Here is a 20,950-nt window from a genome sequence, read left to right on the forward strand (position 1 = left end):
TAATATAATCATGATTGAACAAATTATCATCCATCTCTATTCAATAAGAAGCTTTTCTCTACACAAATCATTTGATTGTAAGATGAATAAAGAACAAATGGAGAGAGACCTACCAAAATACAATTTCTCTGAAATTATATATATATATATATATATATATATAAAACTCAAAACTAAAACACGCCTACAATCCAAACACATCAGAAGAAAAGTCAACCATGGAATAAAATTTAACCATATATATATACATATATATATACACTGCAACATTCAACATTGTCTGTTTGCCAGATAAAAAGGCCTGGTATAAACAAAATATAAATTTTTTGAACCGTTAACACGAAAAATACCTAAAGATAAGACATTCCAACAAATTATTTGAACACAAGAAACATCACAAAATTTAACTTATTCCTGAGACAAAAAGGAATAGTGATTGGGACATATACTTTATATTCCAGAAATTATATGCACAAAAATAATATCCTTCCTTTGGTTTCATAAACTAAAGTGCCCTCTTTTGTTAGCTGCCTAATATACTTTCTACATTAAATCATGGCTATTACTTCTAGTTAATGAATAACAGCATGTATTAACACCAGCCAATCAGTCTGTTTTCAGAAGCCATACCTGAATTCTGGATGGCAGCCTACATTATCTATCATCATCATGAGGATGGAAGGAACCCGATAAAAAGCATCACTTGCCGGCCAGATCAGGTAACAGATCTATGAACATCTAATACTGACCGGGCAAAAATGACGGCATAAATAAGCTTTGAATGATCCATGTTTGAAATGTCTACTTGGGAAGAGAAAGTCTTCTAGCCTTTTTGGATACAGATGTATTATTGGGCTCACCTGGAATCTGTAAATGGGGCTGTTGAGCTCCGAGATGTTGCAGGTTCGAATTCTCCGGATTGCGTTTTTTGCTTGTTCTTGTAGGACGAGAGTTGGGTGCACTTGGAGAACTCTTGCAAGCATGATCCTTATTTATTTTTTGGCGCTTAGGCTTTGATTTGGAGGAACTAGCTGAACACGAAAGTGGGCATATATCACCCTTACTTGTTCGCTTGTTGTCATTGGCAACTGATACTTGAGTTAATGGTGGTGGCTGATGTGGTGGTAGATTAAGATCCCGGATGGTGTGGGTGTCTTGGTCCGCATTGAGTGTAGGAAGCTCCTGTTAAGAGGGGCAATTTTCACTACAAGAAAACTGTCATAGCTGAATAAGATAGTTTTGAATGAAATGCTATTATTATCCTTGGTGTATGTGTCTGCCTGATCAAGCATGCCCAGTTCAAAAGGAAGCTGCTCAAACAAAGATATAATCTCTGCAGACTAGATACTATTGTTAAGGTTGACAATAGTTTGGGATAGCTAAATTTGCCTATTGTTACAAGGATGGCTTGCAGACAGTTTAACTGACTCCAAACAGCAACTGAAGAGAAAGATCGATTATTCTCCACATGAGAAATAATAGATATCAGTTTACCGATATCTTGGATAGCTTCTATGATTTTTTCTTCAAAAGCATAAAGTAATACCATTAGGTGGGATACACTTTTAAAGGCTTCAAAGACACAAGTACTATGGCAATTTTAGTGAAACATAGATTTGAGTGTCATTGTGTAACTATCTACAGATGTCCAACACTGCAAGTCTGCAACCTTAAAAAATGTAGGTAAACAAAAGCATGATAAAATTAACAAATTGCCCTCCAACACTGGTGAACAAAGTAAATGTAAAAGAAATGTTTAATTTCTCATGGAGTTCCATATTCACTAAGAATTAGCATTAACTAAGAAATATAGCATTCACTATGCAGCAGCTAATAATCCATTTAATTCTACCATCATTTATGATATTCTTGTAAAGCATACCTTATTCTGGACTTCAGTGGATGGTTCATGATCCAGCCCCTCCCCTTCTGAATCATCCATCTCTTCACATTCAAACTCAACATGTTCACTTTCTTCTTCAGAATCACTCAATTCTTCCTGTTCCATTATTATATCTGGAATGGATTCTTCAAAGTGGGTGCCTTCCTCATATTGATATGCATCACCATTGCTCGTCAGTCCAATATTTGAAGAATTGGCGTTCATTGTGCAATCTCTTGAAAAAGATGAATCAGATGGATCTAATCTTTCAGAACTATTATCTCTTACGCCATTACATAGGAAACTCGTGTGTAAGCTGTTTTCTACTATCCTGTTCTTCATCTGTAGGCCTATTACCCTCAATACTTCCTTCACTTCTGTATCTCCTTCTTTTCGTTGATTCTGCATCTTTTGATGAGGATAACCGAATGTCCAAGTCAATGTCATTTTCCTTCTCACCATGACTGGGAGATTTTGAAATCATCACCACGTGATCATCATTTGCCATGCCTTGTCTTAAATTGCAACTAGATGGACCGGCAACGTGATCATAGTTGCGCTGTACTAACTGCAAGTTACCAGACAACAGCTCACCTGATGACTGAATGGCCGCATCATGGTTTAAGTTTTCAGTTCTTTGCAGGAGGCGATGAAAGTCGATTGTACTTAAACTTGAAGGCACTTCATCAACTGGCCTGAGAAAATGCTGACCTTGAAGGAGATTATTGTCAAACTGAAGAGAATTTGGAGGGAAAAAATTGTATGTACTTGAAGCAGTCCCATTACAATTCACAGAATAATACAGAGAAAGTTGATTTTCAGAGGTTTGGAACAGTAGAGGATGCATATGGAGGTCATATTCAGAAGCGTTCTCCTCAGCAACAGACTGATCTGCATGGGTTTTCCCATCTTGTCGACATCCAATTACGAGGTCATTATCTGAGAAATTTGTTTTGTGCTTCTCAAGATTTGATGCTGTTGGTCCTGCGTTAACCACTTGAGGAACGGATGAAACAGCTGTTTTTGTCATGTTACTTCCAACATTAGAATGAACTGATCTGCACTGGTAACTTTTAAATGCTGACTGAGAAATCACACGACCAGATGGAGGTAGGTTAACAGGAGGCAAGCCAGGTGCTAACTTAACTAATCGGACACCTTTACTTTTTTGTGTTTGACATGATAGGGAGGCCATTTGCTTTCTAGAAGGTTTGGGAATCAATTTAGAAGGCAGTTGCTTGGATAACAATACAGTCTGAGACATACCACCTCCGAGATCAGAAGAATGAGAAAATTTATTCAGGGTCAAGGGGGAAGCCACATGTTCATTGGTAGCTCCTCTTAACCTTGGAAAATCACCACGTCCATCTGAACCAGAAAACCTTGGGTCAGTCAATCAAGTGCAATCATGTAAAAATTTACCAGAATGTTAACCACTTTTATAATGCTTGAAATTAACATACCAGAAGGCATGCAGTTGTAGCTTCCAGGTTGTGTTTCTGCCAAGAATGCTTCATGAACATAAGCTTCATCTTCATCATCAATGGCATCAGCATTATTATCTAATCCATTATCAACCTGTTATAATTAACATAGTTAGAAAATACATGCCTAAAATTCCATCAAGCCACCTAGTCTACTCAACTAATGACCAAGCTAACCTCCTTTCCAGATGAAAGTTGACGTTCACCAAGGGAGGCCTTGCGTTCCCTTCTTTTTGCTTCATACAGTCGTCTTTGCAACTTACGAGCTTCACATTTTTTATATGATTTCTGTGTTCCAGTAGCCATTCGCCACTGACGTTGAAGCAAAGATGGATCTCTATGTGGAACAAAAAATTTCCAAACTGACAACCAATCATGCTTAAAGACTTTCAGACCCTGCTTTTAAAAGAACATGACATGGGTTCACAAAGAAAATAGGATGTGCATTTGAAATGTAAAGCCAGAGTATTGGGTATAAACCACCTCATAAATTCGAGCTTGCTCATCAGGAGTCAACGGAGATGCCTTCATACGGCGAACAGCCTGCATGAGTCAAAAGGCTCAGATTCACACATCTACAACCAGACAGACTCATGATCAACTCTTATTGCCGCTTAACCAGGTAAATGAACTTTCAAATATGTAATGGCCATTGGCCCATTGCATTTTGAATAACTATAATGTCAGATAAGGTAAAAATTGTGAACGCAGCTGGATGATGATATGCCCAATTTATCAGTTGAGAACAAAACAACACCATGCACTGGATTATCAGAATGGAGGATATAAAATGAACAATAGTACTGTATCATAATATAGCTCACTGAATGAAATTTATCATACATGGTTCATAAGGGATCACTAAGAAATCAGCATGTCCAGGAAGGCAAATATAGGCAAAATTTAAACCATGATCAACTCTAGTTGCCATTTATCCAAGTAAATGGAATTTCAAACATGCAAAGCCATCGCATGTCAAAAAGTTATAATGTTGGGCATGGTACGAAATTATGAACCCTACTAGATACTGATATGTCCACTGTATCAGTTCAGATAAAGCAGAGTTGTTAGTATCGAACAAGCTATTCCATATAGCTTCCTAGAAAAATAAGCAATTATCATCTAAATCAAATAAATAAATTCATATTGTAAGAATGCATAGTAAAAAAAAAAAATAGCCACATTAGTTACCTTTATCGCATTCTCTGGTGCTTTTGATGAGCTACGGTTTTTCTGCCTAACAAAAATCTACAACACAAAAATAAAAACATAAATCAAAAAGCTAAACTTGTGCTCTGCATTGTACATGTTGGTTATTGCTTACATTCTTCCTACAAATTTAAAATGAGAAAATACGCATGCTTTCTTTAATTGATGATGGGTACTCAAGCTAAGTTTGAGTACATTTTTCAACCAGATTAGGGAAATTAAACCAAGGAACAAAAAACAAAATCACAGGAAATGGAAATAGTGAATTTTAGTCTACCATAATAAATTCATCCAAGAAGAAAGAAAGAATGGCAAGAACAACTATGTATTCCCTAATTCTATTCTCAATAAACTAGAATAGAAATAACCTGATGATCAGTTTTACAAGGAAGATAGTGCCGCCGAATGGATGCCCAGTCATTGTTATATTTCATTATTCCCATCGCCAATAATCTGCAGCAGATATAAACCATAAAAATGTGGCATTCAGATACTCATCAACCAAATAAAGCTGTTAAAGAACATGATCATGAAGAAATAGAGAATCACACCAATCAATGAATACTTCAAGATTGTAAAATAAATGCTCAATGATCAAAGGAGAGCTTAAACTTCACTACAATATTATCTAGGAAAATTAAAGCGTTAAAATGCAGGAAACCATGTCATATACCAGTATACCACCAAGGGCAGCTAAAGATTTAGTTCAGCAGAAACTCTCAAGACAGTCACAGGCAACCATGCATGAAGGTTGCAGGCTTATATTATGAGTGGGAATTCATAATGGGTCATGTGATGTAAAAACAACAAAACATGGGACAAACCTGTCTTCTGCATCTGTGAAAAGCACACGACTGGCAGCTGTTTGTATAGGAGGTTTATGAGGGAATAAGGCTGAGTTAAATAAAGGGTAAAACCTTTGGGTCAACTTAGCGATATCCTTTGGTACAAGAGCGACTGGCTCTTTCATTGTGTTTTCCACAAGCATAGCAGCCAATGTCTTTTTAGGCTGCGGCAGCCCTGATGATTGTGAAGAAGCTGTACTTGAAGATGCAATAGCAGTTTCTTCAATAACAACATCATTTCTTTCACCGGAAGGCTCACACAAAGGCAGCTGAAAAAGAGGTTCCTTTGTGAAATGGCTTTTATCAGCCACATCTTCCACATGAAGATGTCTGTATCTCAACACAGCTGCCAGATCATTGAACACCATAAGTAATGATTCAACCAAAAGTTATAACGAAGAAAAATACAGAGAATAAAAATGTGAAGAAAATTCCAATTAGTCACCTACTGGCTGAAACATCAGTCAAGTAATTCTTGGCCAACTTAAGGGGAGCAACATCAAGAACAGACAGCACAGGGATATCCATTGAAGGTGTCCAATCTGAGAATTTAGCAGTTTGATTGCCATTGTGATTCAGTGAGAAATGAAGATGCAGAGAATGAAAGCATTGATTAGGATATGGTGTTTTCCTAAGTGTTAATGCTTCTTCCCATTTATCAACTATCTCTAAAATCATATTTTTAACGTCACTTGCAACTTGCTGTCTAGAAGGATCAAGTACAGAAATTGAGAAGGTTTGAATAAGAAGTTGGGTGTGCTCATATATTGAAGAATACAGCTGGCCTATTTGTTGAGCTGTAAACCCATTGATAAGATCAGCACCAGAAAAGGATGATGAGCATTGAGAAAAGCCTCCAGGAGGAGAGAACTGCCACCCAAGGGGAGGGTATGGAGAAATATGTGTGTTGGGTACAAATGGCAGTATAGGGCGCAGTGGAATCTTGGCTTGCCCCAGAAGATTTTTTCTATCTTTGGTAGATTCCTCCAGACGTTTCTTCTGCCTGGTTTCAGGTCTATGGAGATCTCCCTCTCTCTTCTTCTTCCACTCTTTATCATTATTGATACATTCATCATCATCACTCTCCAAGGCCTCTTCAATTTCAAGCTCAAAGTCAGCATCATTTTCTTCATCATCTATATTTTCTTCGTCCTGCACTTCCTGCCCTTTCTCTGCTCCATCCAGCAGAACAGCAGCAAGAAACTTGCGGTACTCTTCTTCATCATCGACATTTTGGAAGTCACCATCATCATCAGACTCTTGAAGAAATGCCTCCAATTCCTCGAGTGTGTGATGTGCAAGGGAGTGATGAGCTCTTGTACGCCTGCAGATAGCCTCTTCGCTGTCTATATGAATAGCTTGCTTCAGGGAATCTTTTAGATCGCAAGTCCGCCCAGGTATTTCTTCCACTATTTTACAGGAAGCATCATCAGAACCAGGCACATTTTCCAGTTGAATCGACTGAACTCGAACAACTTCACAATGAACCACCTCTGGCGATATCCTTGCTTGCATTACAACTTCTTCATCTTCATTTCCAGAACCCCTGTTATAGTTCTCTATCCCAACCACTGGAATTGATGATGCATTAGCATCCTGGTGATCCACAGAGATTGAATTATCTTTCCTGACATTATCAACTAGACCTTCATTATCAGAACTCAAACCAGAAGAAGCCTCGGAAGGAGTTTCTTCTCTAAGAAAAGGATTAAAGTCCACATCTTCTTCCTCATCCTCCTCCTCTAGCTCCATATACATGACTACTAGAATACAAGTTTGCAAGAGAACCAGCAATACTATTTTGACCAAAACACCCAAATTCTGCTCTGAAGGGTTCTAAAACCAATGGCATACTGAAAAATGAGAAAAGGTTATGTGTTATCTTAACAAAACACAATAACAATAATAAAAAGACAACCATTAATGAAAGGGAAACAATCTCCTAATCAATATTGGATGCAATTAATTATATCGGGAAAAAGAGGACTTCTTCAACAGCATGCAACAGAAAGGTCCTGCGCATTATCGGTGGGAGCAAAAAATAATAATGATTTAAAAAAAGAAACTGAATAACTTTCAGCAGGTTACAACAAGACAAAAGAAGAAAAAATTCAGTAAATGTCCCAAATCATCATAAGCCTGATTTTGATGATAATTATCTATTTACTTATAAAAATTATGCTAAAAAGTCTTACACTCATCCTACTCAACATTGTTTCCACGTAATAAGGCTAATAAGAAGCTATTCAAATTACTTTGGTGTTATCCCTGAGGTTAGGTTGACTCAATGAACAAACCTAGGCAAAATGAAGGCACAAAAGAAGATATTTATAAATAGATGTTACAAAATAATTCACATGGTTAAAAAAATGTTTCTTTTTGAGAAGAGCAATTACTAAAAGAAATCTTGCAGAAATCATACAGATCTTTGAAAAAAAAAATGAAGAATATCATATTACAAGAATTGATTCCTCACACATTAATATCCGAAATGATCCAGAATATAATAACCAAAATCAAAACAACTTCCAACTTCCTCTTACATCTTTCAGACAACACTAAGAGACTGCAACATTATGCTAAGGAAATCAATGCGATGCACATAATTTTCTACGGTTAATAAGGTTCAATCCAGAAAAAAAAATTCAGCTTGAGAGACGAACGAGAAGAGAATTCCGGGTTAATACAATCTAAATTATACATTATTCCCCAAAGGTATAACAATCAACAAGAATAAACATTGATCAAACATCATGAGAAGGAGAAATTCTTACCGTCGTGGATGAGAAAGGGAAATACAAAACCTTAAACCGCTTCAAATTGCTAATTTTTCGCGATTAAATGCATGATTTCACTGAAAATTTAAAGTAAAAAAGAAAAATCTCAATCTCAACCAAAGAACCAAAACCCTAGGATGAAGATGGAGACGATAAACAACCAAGACCTTACCCGATCCTCAGGAAAAATCTTCGCTCTTGGTATTCAAGAGAGATTAAGAGAAGGGTTTCTAGGGTTCGAGCAAACACTGCTACCGATCAATCGAGCGAGAGAGAGAAAGAAGAACCGGAGTTGGGAGAGAAACGGTTCGGATCTTTTCAAATCGGGTTATCGGATTCGGATCTAAATCAAAAAAATCCGGAAAAATTAGACCACGTGCTCATATGAACGGTCTAGATAGAAGCCACGTGTTCATAATTTAAATGTTCTTTTATAATTTTATTTGAAAAACTTTTAATCAATTTTTCCCCAAAAAAAAAATTTTAATTAGTTCATAAAAAATTTGCTCTTTTTGGGGTTTAATTTAGCCAATTTTCTTTCTTTTTTAAAAACCTTATAGAACACTCTGTTTTTATTTTTAGTTTACATTTTAGTTTAAATTAATGAAAAAAAAGATTTTTTTTTTCTTTAAAAAGCATTGCTTTGAATGAACCAAATTTCACCTCTGGTGACCCAATTTCTGTTGTGTTGTTATGTTATCTTCGTCTTTTTTGTAATATGTTTCCGTTTTAGTAATGTATTGATGGTTTATCTATTTTTTTTTCAAAAAAATAAAAATAAAAATTATGATTATAATTAAAATTAATAAATTAAATAAACAAATTTCATTAATTCAAGAGAGAGACATACAAAAGGTTTCATCAAAACAAGGATAACATGTTTGGAAAATAATACAATGGTTGAAATCATGTCCTGTTTCATCCAAAATTCCATCAAAACAAGTTAAAAAAGCATGTAAAATATAACAACCAGAACATATATGCTGCTGTTACATACTGAAAATTTTGAGCAGCAAACCATGGCAAGAGGCCTTATTTGAGAAAAACCGACGACGAATTATAAGATGATTTCCTCCTGTACACTAACACTGAGGGTTTTATTCGGCAGAACGATGCTATTGATCACAACAACCTCATCTTCGACAGCAACTGATTCTCCTGAAAAATCCGATGAACAATGTTTAGAGATGAGATGAATTATAAACATTAATCATTTAAGCAAATTGAAAAGTTCGATATGTGATGTGTGTGTATATATACCGAGAATAGTAATCCCGAGTTTTGCATTGCAATCACCTTCACCCTGTCGACAGAGTTGTAAGGAGATCGAGGTTAAGTTTCGAATTCCATAGACAAGAACAAACAGAATGACAAAGTTGCTTGCCTGAACACGAGACCATTTTCCGATAGACGATTTCCAGCCAACTATAGAATGGATGACAACGGCATTTTCCTGTCAAAAAGACGGAATTGTTAGCAGAGAGTTCGGATATAAACTGTCAAACAACTTATTTGATGTTTGTCCGCTCACCAGTACTTCAACATCGTCTAAGATAATGCAACTAATAAGCCTCACTCCAGCTCCTATCCGAGCATTTGCAGAGATAGAGACATTTGGGCCAACCTGTTACATAAAGCCGTTGGTATAACAATTGATAAAATAACATCCACCAACATTATTATATGCCGCAGCATATTTACTTAAGATATGGAGTAGACCAATATAAGGATTTGTCTTTCCAAAATCTGAACATTTACAGCTTTTAAACAGGATAGTGAAATAATTCTTTCTGCTCAGCATTTGGTAAATACATCATTCGGCCGTAAGCTCGAACTTCTACAGTATTCTCTACATGACAATATGCACTATTATAAATACTAGTTAAACACTATTGTATAAGTTCTCTAAAAGTTTTAGGGGACATTTATTTTGGGCAAAGTGGATGAAAATGGTACGACTTCCCCCGCTTCTGATCCTGAAGTAGGAAAAATGATACTTCCCCCATTTCAAACTATAATGAATTTTAAACTAAATTAGCTTCAGAAATTTTTTATTGAAACGGCGAAGTGAGCCACCTTATAAAAACACACCTCCCCCACTTCTAAAATTTTTTTTGAACTTATAAAATTTCACCTAACACCCAAATTCTCCAACCCTACTCTTCTTTTTTTAACAAATAAATACTAAAACTACTAGAAATAAAATCCCTTTCCCTTTTTGAGAAAAGGGATACCTCCACTTTCTCGTTTCAAACCATTTGAGGGCAATGAACATCACTAACAAGTACAGGTTAGGTTAAGCACAGCTCTGACTTGAGTATACGTTCTAAATAATAAAGTAAGCACAATGAAATGTATTAATGAAATACTATCTTAACATTTTACCTTGACAGTAGGGTGTACTTTTGCTTGCTTTACAGTGAAATGTATTAATGAAACATTATCTTAAGATTTTACCTTGGCAATAGGGTGTACTTTTACTTGCTTTACAGTGAAATGTATTAATGAAACATTATCTTAAGATTTTACCATGGCAGTAGGGTGTACTTTTTGCTTTGCTTCACAGTGAAATGTATTAATGAAACATTATCTTAACATTTACCTTGACAGTAGGATGTACTTTTGCTTGCTTTACAGTGAAATGTATTAATGAAACATTATCTTAAGATTTTACCTTGGCAGTAGGGTGTACTTTTGCTTGCTTCACAGTGAAATGTATTAATGAAATATTATCTTAACATTTTACCTTGGCAGTAGGGTGTACTTTTGCTTGCTTCACAGTGAAATGTATTAATGAAACATTATCTTAACATTTTACCTTAGCAATAGGGTGTACTTTTGCTTGCTTCACAGTGAAATGTATTAATGAAACATTATCTTAACATTTTACCTTGGCAGTAGGGTGTACTTTTGCTGACGGATGGATATAGACATCCCCAATGATTGTAGCTCCCTTGGCGTCATTCGCATTGGCAAGCAATTGGGGAGAGGTATACCGAAATTGATGGAGATACAAGGCAGAACATTTTAAGGACATCCTGTGAGACAATGCGAAAAAATTTAATCGGACAGCCAATGATTGGACGAACAAGACAAAAAGATAGAGGTTAATATCTACCCCGGTGTCTTAATCTGTTCCCAGAAGTCCAATGTCTCATATGTATAGAATTCCTTCTTCCCGGCAAACGGAGACAAGATATCCTGATCCAACCTTACGTAATCTGCAGGAATTGCCCTGCCGAACAATGACGATAATCGGGTTGACACATGCAATTATGAAATAAAGTGTGGTATGAAGAGAATGCGGATAGGTCAATAGTCTTACTTTGTCGCTGATTGGAGAGCTTCAAAGCTGGTTATCCGACGCAATTCAGCTGAAAGTAGCAGAAAAACATTAATACAATGCTTGGTCCTAACAAATGTTTATAAATCACCAATTACTTATTTCAAGCTAAAGGAAGGGACCAACAAACTTTGTAACATAATCCAACTAAGTGTTCTATATTGCAATCAGTTTCACAGGAAGAACATATTTGTAAAAGATAAGCTTTCAAATAGCAATGTACTAACAAGAGGAACATGGCGGCAAAATGGCAATCAGCAGTCTCAACAAATGCCTGACAAAGAATTAAGTTGAAATTTAATATAATTAAAAAGGAACGGTTGATTAAACTTTAATACCTTTGCCTCTACGTTCCACGATGGCTTCCTCAATGGCAGCAAAAATATTTGGAGTAAATACATAGACGCCACAGTTTATAAGATCGCTAACCTGCAAACAATGTGAAAGTCACTATAAAGAAAAGACTATACAATTTTGTTAAGTACAAAAAAAAATAACAAAGCATATTTAAAGATGTAAACAGAAATGAGACACAATAAATTGAAAGTCACATACAAAAGTTTCAGGTTTCTCTGCGTAATGTAACAGCTCCTTTGTGTCAGGATCAGCAACTAGCTCGCCAAACTGATGGGCTGATTCAGCAGATACCTAAATGAGGACGGGAATAAAATCATCACATTACGGACTTATGGCAACACCATCATCGAAGAGATTAGCTTTACATGGTCTCTGCTTCTCTACCTTGATTACTAAGATGGTTCCCATCCCACCATAGCTTTTATGTGCATCTACAAATGAAGAGTAATCAAGGATATCAATCACACCAAAGATACAACATGGCAAGAAGAGTTCACTGCACTTACATGACTGTAGGTAAAATTATACTATTGAACCACATTTCATATGTTTTGAGGGATTATATAGAACTCAAATTATTTATTACTATTCCACCAATCTCTATGATGTGATTTCATTTAAATAGAATTTCTATAAAATATAAACCAACGAGAAGGGCATTGACCAAACGGAGATGAAATCTAAACTCTATTCTATAAAAACATGAATTGGTGCTTGTATTCAACAACACTAGCCATTGATTAAACGTCGACAAGTTATCTCACCAAGCATTTCCGGCAATGGGAAGCTACAGCAAACATCACAGTTCAGCAAGAATATATGAGACTGTCAAACCAAAAAGATGAGAAAAAATCAGCAACTCCCAGTTCTCATTATCATAATTCACCATAAATTTAAAGATCTCAATAGCAAAAATCAACAGCCAAAGGAAACACAAAAAAGGGAAAGAGAAAAATCAAACCGGGCTATCTTCCATGATATAATTCCTGAAACTATAAAACCCACCAGCAGAACCACGCGGCTTGTCCTCCCTCAAGTATCTAATCAACAAAGAATCAATTTTTATCATAATTCAATCATCCTCCGCATCAAACAACCCCAAACAAAACCAAACACAAACCGAACAGGAACTCGAAGCTCATTAGAGATGGCAGAGACATAAAGAGCGAACTCCCTCTCCTCATAAAACCCAATCAGATAAACCTGCGCCAAATTCGGGATCTGCAAAAACAAAACCCTATAATTCAACCAAAACAAGTTCAAAACCCAAAGAGAAGGTGGGATAGATTACTCGTCGGCAAGCAGAGATGGGGTGATTGACCATAGGCTGGCCAGCAAGAGGGAACAACGGTTTCGGAACATTAAGCGACAGTGGCCGAAACCTAGTACCTACATGGCAAAAATCACCGAAAAATTCAAGCTTTACGAAACAAATCAATGGCTTTTCGATCAGGAATACCTTTGGTCGGTCCACCAACCATGATCACAGCCACCACCCTTTCTTCCGAGCTTCCCATTGCCTTAAAACTACAAGGAATGACTGAGAATTGGGTGAATTCTAGGTGAGAAAAGATCAGATGAGAAGGATGAAAGGTGAATATAGAAGATGAAGACGAGGATGGGGATTCAAAGGGATGGATTTCTAGGGCTTGGGGAGGAGAGGAGAGAGAGAGAGAGAGAGAGCTTGGAGGAGGATCAAGACCCGCCATGACTGAGAGAAAGAAAAGAAAGAGAGAAAAAGATGATGAAGTTGTGACTTGTGAGTACCAAATTTTGTGTGGGACCCATAGTCCTGATGCCAGCGTGGCATGGTTTTTGTTCCACATGTATTATTATTATTATTATTATTATTATTATTATTATTATTATAATATTTATAGAGTTGGTTTTGAAAACTAGGGTTTGAGAGTGCCTGATTGTTTTGCTCAAGGGTTATATATATATATGTGAAAATATATCTGAATTTTAGTGTTGGTTGAAATGATAAAGATTTAAACCACTTTAAATAAATGAACTTGAGTTTTAGCTTTTTTATATATAAGAAGATATTTGTCTGAGAGGGATTTATTTTTTCATAGAGCTCTCATTATTTTTTTCAGACTAATTTAAAATTTAAAATTTTTTTTAAAAAAATTGGGTTGGATACTAATATATATATATATATATATAATGAGTTATGGTAGTGAAAAATAAGTTTTAGTTTGTTTGTTTAGGGTATAATATCAATTAAGGGATAGAGTGAACCGTTTTGTATAGAATATAATATTGGTGAAAACTGTACCGTTTTATTTTGGATTGAGTTAGTAGATTTTCAAAATTACATGATGATAACGTTAGCAAATTTGGGAAAATGCGTTGACCTATTTTGGGATTGAACTGGCAGATTTTAACACCACATGATAATAGCGTAAGCAAATTTGAATATACTGACATATTTTGGGTTGAGCTAGCAAAGCAAATTTTGATAAATGGCAGTGACTTATTTTTGGGTTGAACTGGCAAATTTTAATGCAAGATGAAGATAACGTAAGCAAATTTAGATTTGTGGTGTTTTCGCGAAGAGTATTGATTAATAACAATTGCGCTAAGTGATTTTGTATAAAATATGATATTGGTGAAAATTGCACCGTCCTATTTTAGGTTGAGGTGGCAAATTTCAACATGACATGATGATAATGTATGCAAATTTGGATTTGTGGTGTTTTCGCGAAGAGTATTGATTAATAACAGTTGCGCTAAGCGGTTTTGTATAAAATATGATATTGGTGAAAATTGCACAGTCCTATTTTAGGTTGAGGTGGCAAATTTTAACATGACATGATGATAATGTATGCAAATTTGGATTTGTGGTGTTTTTGCTTATGGGTATAATACTGATTAGGAAAAATTGTGTTCAACAGTTCTGTATAAAATATGGTATAACTAAAAAGTGAACTAACCTGTTTTGGATAGAGTCTACAAATTTTAACACAACTTAATAATAACATAAGTAAATTTATATTTATGGTGTTTTTGGGTATATCAATTAGGAAAAATATGTTAAAGTGGTTTTGTATAGAAATATGATATTAGTGAAAAATGCTTTATTTTAGACCTAAATTAAAGTCAAAGATTTAAATTCCATCACATTTATCATAAAAAATATATAATGAATAGAACACTTGACTAAAATGCTCTAAAACACACAAAATTAAATGCTTATTTCCCAAACATATCAAGTTAAATTAGAGTTAAGTTCAACACTATTTAGATACAAAAGTAATTTGTTTGGATTTATACACCTGGTTCTAAACTTACATGTGCATTTAAATTCATGTACTACATGTATATACATATACATATATAAATATAGCAACTTATTTACCTTCCATATTTTCCATTTTTTATAATTAATCAATGTATGAACGTGAAGAAATGCTCTCCTTAAAAAAAAATATATAAATAAATAAATAACTTTGAAAAAAAAAAAGATTCATTTTGGTAAAAATAATAAGAACAGACAAAGGACTCATTTTAATAAACCAAAATACATCCAAAATAATACCAATTTCTTCTCAACTCCACAAAAGTCCTGAATATTAACACACAAGTTTGATAAGCATTGCACTTATTATATGAAATCATATGCTTGCCAAACTTGGAAGAGTATTTCTCAACATATGTGTGTAAATTCAGTCATTTAAGCTTCTTTCTCTTTGATTAAAATCCTCAATGAAAGAGCTTCATTTGCAGTTTGTTTCAAATTAGAGAACAAAAATAAGGCAGGAAAAAAAAAAATCAGAAAATGGAGCATCTAGACATCTGAAACATGATTCAACACCAGAACAAGTTTGACAAGTTAAATTTAAAGCAATGAAGAATAGGCTCAAATTTTCATACAAACAATATATGAACTTGTGGAAATAAATGGTTGGATTGGTGAGAAAAAAAAAAAGAGAGATGATTTGCAATGATTTATTAAAATATATATAATAAACTGTTAGACTGGGAATCAACTCAACACAGATCAATTTATCAACCAATTTATGTAAATTCAACAACAACAACAAGAGGCTGTTAGTTTCAATTATTTTGAGTAAGTTACATGTATCCTTCTTTCTTCTTCCATGTTACCTTCTCAAAGATTAAAGATTGGATAAATCAAGCTTAGAAAATCATTTCGTAAAGTTTATGCTAAACACTTTAAAGTGATACACAAACCACTGAAACTTGTTCACCACCGTGATATTTTAAATTTTCAAAGAATTGAAAATTTGAAATAAGGTGAGTGTTTTATTATATATAAAAAAATAAATAAATCATAATTTTGTTGAAAAATTGAAAAGACTGAGTGATGATGTGCGCGCTGCTCAACTAATTCTCGGCTTATATGCAGCACCCTAATTGAGAAATGCACCGACCTATTTTGACCTATTTTGGGTTGGGCGGGTAAATTTTAACATAACATAATGATAATGTAAGCAAATTTTTTCAGACTAGTGTATTAACAAATAAAAAAATATTCGTCAGGAAAATCTAATCTCAATATCTTTTTAAGACTGACTTAAAATTCATAGTCTATAGGAAAACCAACAGGCCAAAGATCAAAAAATATATAGAATGAGATGTAGCAGTGGAAATAAGTTTAGTTGTTTTATGTAGAGTATAATATCAATTAATACAGTCAGCAATTTTGTATAGAATATGATATTAGTGAAAAATACACCGACCTATTTTGGATTGAGTTGATAAATTTTAACACAACATGATAATAATGTAACCAAATTTGGAAAAATGCACCAACCTACTTAAGGTGGAGCAGGCAAAATTTAACATTACATGGTAATATAGGAAGGTTTTTCATACTAATATTTTTATATAAAAAAATATTTGTCAAGAGAAATCTACTTTTAATATCTTTTTTCAACTAATTTAAAATTCGTAGTTTATAAAAACTTAGTGGGTGAAAACCAATATATATATATATAAAATGAGCTATGACAGTGAAAATAAGATTAGTTGTTTCATGTAGGGTATAATATCACTCAGGGAATACAGTGAGCGGTATTGTATAGAATATGATATTGGTGAAAAATGCACAGATCTATTTTGGATTGAGCTGGCAAATTTTAATACCATATGATAATAACATAATCAAATTCGGAAAAATGCACCGACTTATTTTGGGCGAAGTTGGCAAATTTTAACACAGCATGATGATAACATAGGCAAATTTTTTCAGACTAATATTTTTATATATCAAAAAATATTCATTAGGAGAAATCTACTCCCAATATATTTTTTCAGACTAATATTTTTATATATAAAAAGATATTCATTAGGAGAAATCTACTCTCAGTGTCTTTTTTTAGACTAATTTAAAATTAATAGTTTCTGAAAAACCAGTTAGTTAAAGACCAAAAACATATAAAGAATGAACTGTGACAGTGAAAATAGGTTAAGTTGTTTTGTGTAGGGTATAATATCAATTAGGGAATACATTGAGTGGTTTTATATAGAATCTAATGTTGGTGAAAAATACATCGACTTATTTTGGGGTGAGCTGGTAATTTCAACACGATATGAGGATAACATATGCAAATTTGGATTTTTGGTGTTTTTGCATAGGATATGATAATGATTAGCAAAAATTGTGCTAAGCAGTTTTGTATATAATATGATATTGGTGAAGAATGTACGAATCTACTTAGGGTTGAGCTGGCAAATTTTAACATGACATGGTGATAACGTAAGCAAATTTTGACAAATGGATTGACCTATTTTGGGTTGAGTTGGCAAATTTTAACACGACATGAAGATAATGTAAGCAAATTTGGATTTGTAGTGTTTTTGTGTAGAGTATGATATTAATTAGGAAAAATTGTGCTAAGCAATTTTGTATAAAATATGATATTAGTGAAAAATACGCTAACATATATTCTGTTAAACGGGCAAATTTTAACGAGACATGGTGATAACATAAGCAAATTTAGATTTGTTGTGTTTTTGCATACTATATAATATTGATCCGTAAAACTTGCGTTAAGCGGTTCTGTATAGAATATGGTATTTATGAGAAATGCCCTTACCTATTTTGGATTGAGCTGACAAATTTTAATTCAATATAATGATAATGTAAACAAATTTAATATTGTGGTGTTTTTACTTATATCAATTGGAAAAAATTATGTTAAGTGGTTCCATAAAGAATATGATATAAGTGAAAATACACTGACTTATTTTAGGTTGAGGTGACAAATTTTAACAAGACATAATGATAACGTAAACAAATTTGAATTTTTATGGTATTTTTATGTAGGGTATAATCTCGATTAAAAAAAATTATATTAAGCGGTTCTGTATAGAATATGATTTTAGCAAAAACCACATCCGCTTATTTTGAGTTGAGTTGGCAAACTTTAACCCAATATAATAATAACATGAACAAATTTGGAATTGTGGCATGAGATATAGCTAACATAAATAAATTTGGTTTCAAATTATCCATGCTTATTCATGTTAAACGTTATGATATTAATTTCTTTATGAAATAATAATGTTTTCATTATGATTTTGTCAATTCAACTAGTCAAAAATATATTATAATCATGTTAACATGGTTACGACCAATTTATGGACATGAGATTTATTTGGAATTTTGATTGACTTCATCAAGGTCTTGGAAAATATATAAAGAAATATTTGGAACTTAAGACCAAGTATTGTGAATTATTTGAAAAATACTTATTGTAAAGTATGATACTGAATTAATATGTTGTTATTTGATAATAAATAAATAATCAGTCCTATAATAATAATAATAATAATAATAATAATAATAATAATAATAATAATGATGATGATGATGTTTCATTTTAGTCTTAAATTAAAGTCAAAGATTTTAATCCCTTCCAACTTATGGTTGAGGATTCAAAGCTAGCGCACAATTATTATTAACAATAATAATAATAATAATAATAATAAATCTAATTTGGATATATTTTTTTTCATAAAATAAATTTTTTTGACGTTCTTATTTAAAAAAAAAATATATTCTCTTCGTAGTTGTTTATTTTATAAAATTAAAAAATCACTATATATTTATATAAACACTTGACTAAAATGTTCTAAAACACACACAAAGTTAAATGCTTATGCCCCAAACACATCAGGTTAAATTAGGGTTAAGTTCAACACTATTTAGATACAAAAGTAATTTCTTTGGATATATACACCTGGTTGTAACATACATGTGCATTTAAATTCATGTACAACATATATATATATATATATCAACTTATTAATTTACCTTCCATATTTTCCATTTTTTACAATCCATGTCTGAACATAAAGAAATGCACTCCTTAAAATAATAATAATAATAAATAAATAAATAAATAAATAAATAAATAAATAAATAATTTTTTTAAAAAAAAATAAAATATTCATTTTGTTAAAAAGAATAAGGCCAGACAAAAGACTCCTTTTAATAAACAGAAATACATCCAAAATAATACCAATTTCTTCTCAACTTCACCAAAGTCCTGAATATCAACACACAAACTAATTATATGAAATTACATACTTGCAAAACTTGGAAGAGTATTTCTCAACATATGTGTGTAAATTTAGTCATTTAAGCTTCTTTCTCTTTGATTAAAATCCTCAATGAAAGAGCTTCATTTGCAGTATGTTTCAAATTAGAGAACAAAAATAAGGCAGAAAAAAAAAAACACTGAAAATGGAGCATCTAGACATCTGAAACATGATTCAAAACACCAGAACAAGTTCGTCAAGTTAAATATAAAGCAATGAAGAATCAGCTCAAATTTTCATACAACATTATATGAACTTGTGGAAATAAATGATTGGATTGGTGAGAAAAACAGAGAAAGATGATTTACAATGATTTATTAACATATATATATATATAATAACTGTTAGACTGGGAATCAACTCAACAGTCAACACAGATCAATTTATCATCCAATTTCTGTAAATTCAACAACAACAACAACAACAACAAGCTGTCGGTTACATAAATCCTTATCTTTCCATCCCATGTTACCTTGTCAAAGATTAAAGATTGGATAAACTGAGCTCTGAAAAATCATTTCGTAAAGTTTTCACTAAACACTTTAAAATGATATACTAACCACTGACGCTTGTTCACCACTATTTAAGCAAGTTTGATAGCACATGACCATACCTTGTTTTAACATATTTGAAAAGATGAACTGATTTAGCACAACACCAAAGTGTATAAATCTAAGCAGTACATATTATGCATCACTAAATTAAGGCATCCTATCGTGTTATATATGGGCAACATGATAGCAAATGATCGAACCAATGTTAATGGAAGCTGCCAATGATTCACAATCCAGTCTTGGATAAAAAAACGTTATATACATTTTGAAACTTCCATTCTAATGACCTAATTTCAATAAAAAAAATGAATCTGCCTCTCTTTTGTCAAATGTAGCCTTCAGCATTCAACACTTAATGGTTTATCAAACATTTGAAATGCAAAGACTCGTATTGTTCCCTTTCAGCTAGTTCAATAACACATGACTATACCTTATTTTAATATGTTTACAAAAAATTAAATGATTTAGCAGAACAATAAAAACATCCATAAATCTAAGCAGCTAATATTATGCATCACTTAATTAAGGCATCTATCATTTAAATCAGCAACATGATAGCAAACACAGAGGATCAAACCAACGTTAATGGAAGCCACCAAGGATTCACAATTCAGGCTTGTATAACAAAACATTATATACACTTTAAAACTTCCATTCTAATGACCAAATTTCAATGAAAAAATGGATTTGCCTCTCAATTCTCAAATGTAACCTTCAACTTCAACACTTAATTGTTTATCAAACACAAAGACTCATGTTGCTCACTTTCATTGATAGATATTCAGGATTTACAGCAAACTAGAATGCATAAAATTTGAATAACCAAATAAAAAGACGTCCACAAGCAAACAAACAAGTGTATTTCAACAAATAGTCATAAAAAACTATGAAGAACTGTAACAAACACAATACCACACAACAAAT

The 20,950-nt window shown here is 33.2% G+C and overlaps 2 protein-coding genes across 2 annotated transcripts; both read right to left on the minus strand.

Annotated features, from left to right (window-relative positions):
* Positions 1-307: 307 nt before the first annotated feature.
* On the minus strand, positions 308-8,509 carry LOC120252799. Its single transcript, XM_039260959.1, is given in 12 exon segments — positions 308-1,182; positions 1,883-2,173; positions 2,175-3,250; positions 3,346-3,460; positions 3,544-3,762; positions 3,850-3,909; positions 4,558-4,614; positions 4,944-5,028; positions 5,400-5,766; positions 5,870-7,273; positions 8,195-8,274; positions 8,370-8,509. Coding segments are annotated over 10 exon segments (3,954 nt in total). The 5' UTR covers positions 7,173-7,273; positions 8,195-8,274; positions 8,370-8,509; the 3' UTR covers positions 308-801.
* A 535-nt stretch (positions 8,510-9,044) lies between these two features.
* On the minus strand, positions 9,045-13,621 carry LOC120252857 (mannose-1-phosphate guanyltransferase alpha-like). The gene is made up of 15 exons (XM_039261053.1): positions 13,357-13,621; positions 13,189-13,286; positions 13,018-13,118; positions 12,859-12,937; positions 12,662-12,722; positions 12,282-12,328; positions 12,096-12,188; positions 11,879-11,969; positions 11,523-11,571; positions 11,316-11,432; positions 11,088-11,235; positions 9,729-9,821; positions 9,582-9,650; positions 9,458-9,500; positions 9,045-9,355 (listed from the first exon to the last, which is right to left on the minus strand). Exons 1-15 carry the CDS (start codon positions 13,604-13,606, stop codon positions 9,255-9,257), a joined length of 1,440 nt encoding a protein of 479 aa, XP_039116987.1. The 5' UTR covers positions 13,607-13,621; the 3' UTR covers positions 9,045-9,254.
* Positions 13,622-20,950: the final 7,329 nt, after the last annotated feature.

The sequence above is a fragment of the Dioscorea cayenensis genome, chromosome 24 (genome assembly GCF_009730915.1).
Source record: "Dioscorea cayenensis subsp. rotundata cultivar TDr96_F1 chromosome 24, TDr96_F1_v2_PseudoChromosome.rev07_lg8_w22 25.fasta, whole genome shotgun sequence".
Classification (NCBI taxonomy): Eukaryota; Viridiplantae; Streptophyta; class Magnoliopsida; order Dioscoreales; family Dioscoreaceae; genus Dioscorea; species Dioscorea cayenensis.

Coding starts and splice junctions, on each gene's coding strand:
- LOC120252857 (XM_039261053.1), bottom strand. CDS start 13,606: ATGGCGGGTCTTGATCCTCCTCCAAGCTCTCTCTCTCTCTCTCTCTCC. Junction 12,329..12,661: donor CCCATTGCCGGAAATGCTTG/GTGAGATAACTT, acceptor CTTCATTTGTAG/ATGCACATAAAAGCTATGGT. Junction 9,356..9,457: donor ACTCGGGATTACTATTCTCG/GTATATATACAC, acceptor CGGATTTTTCAG/GAGAATCAGTTGCTGTCGAA.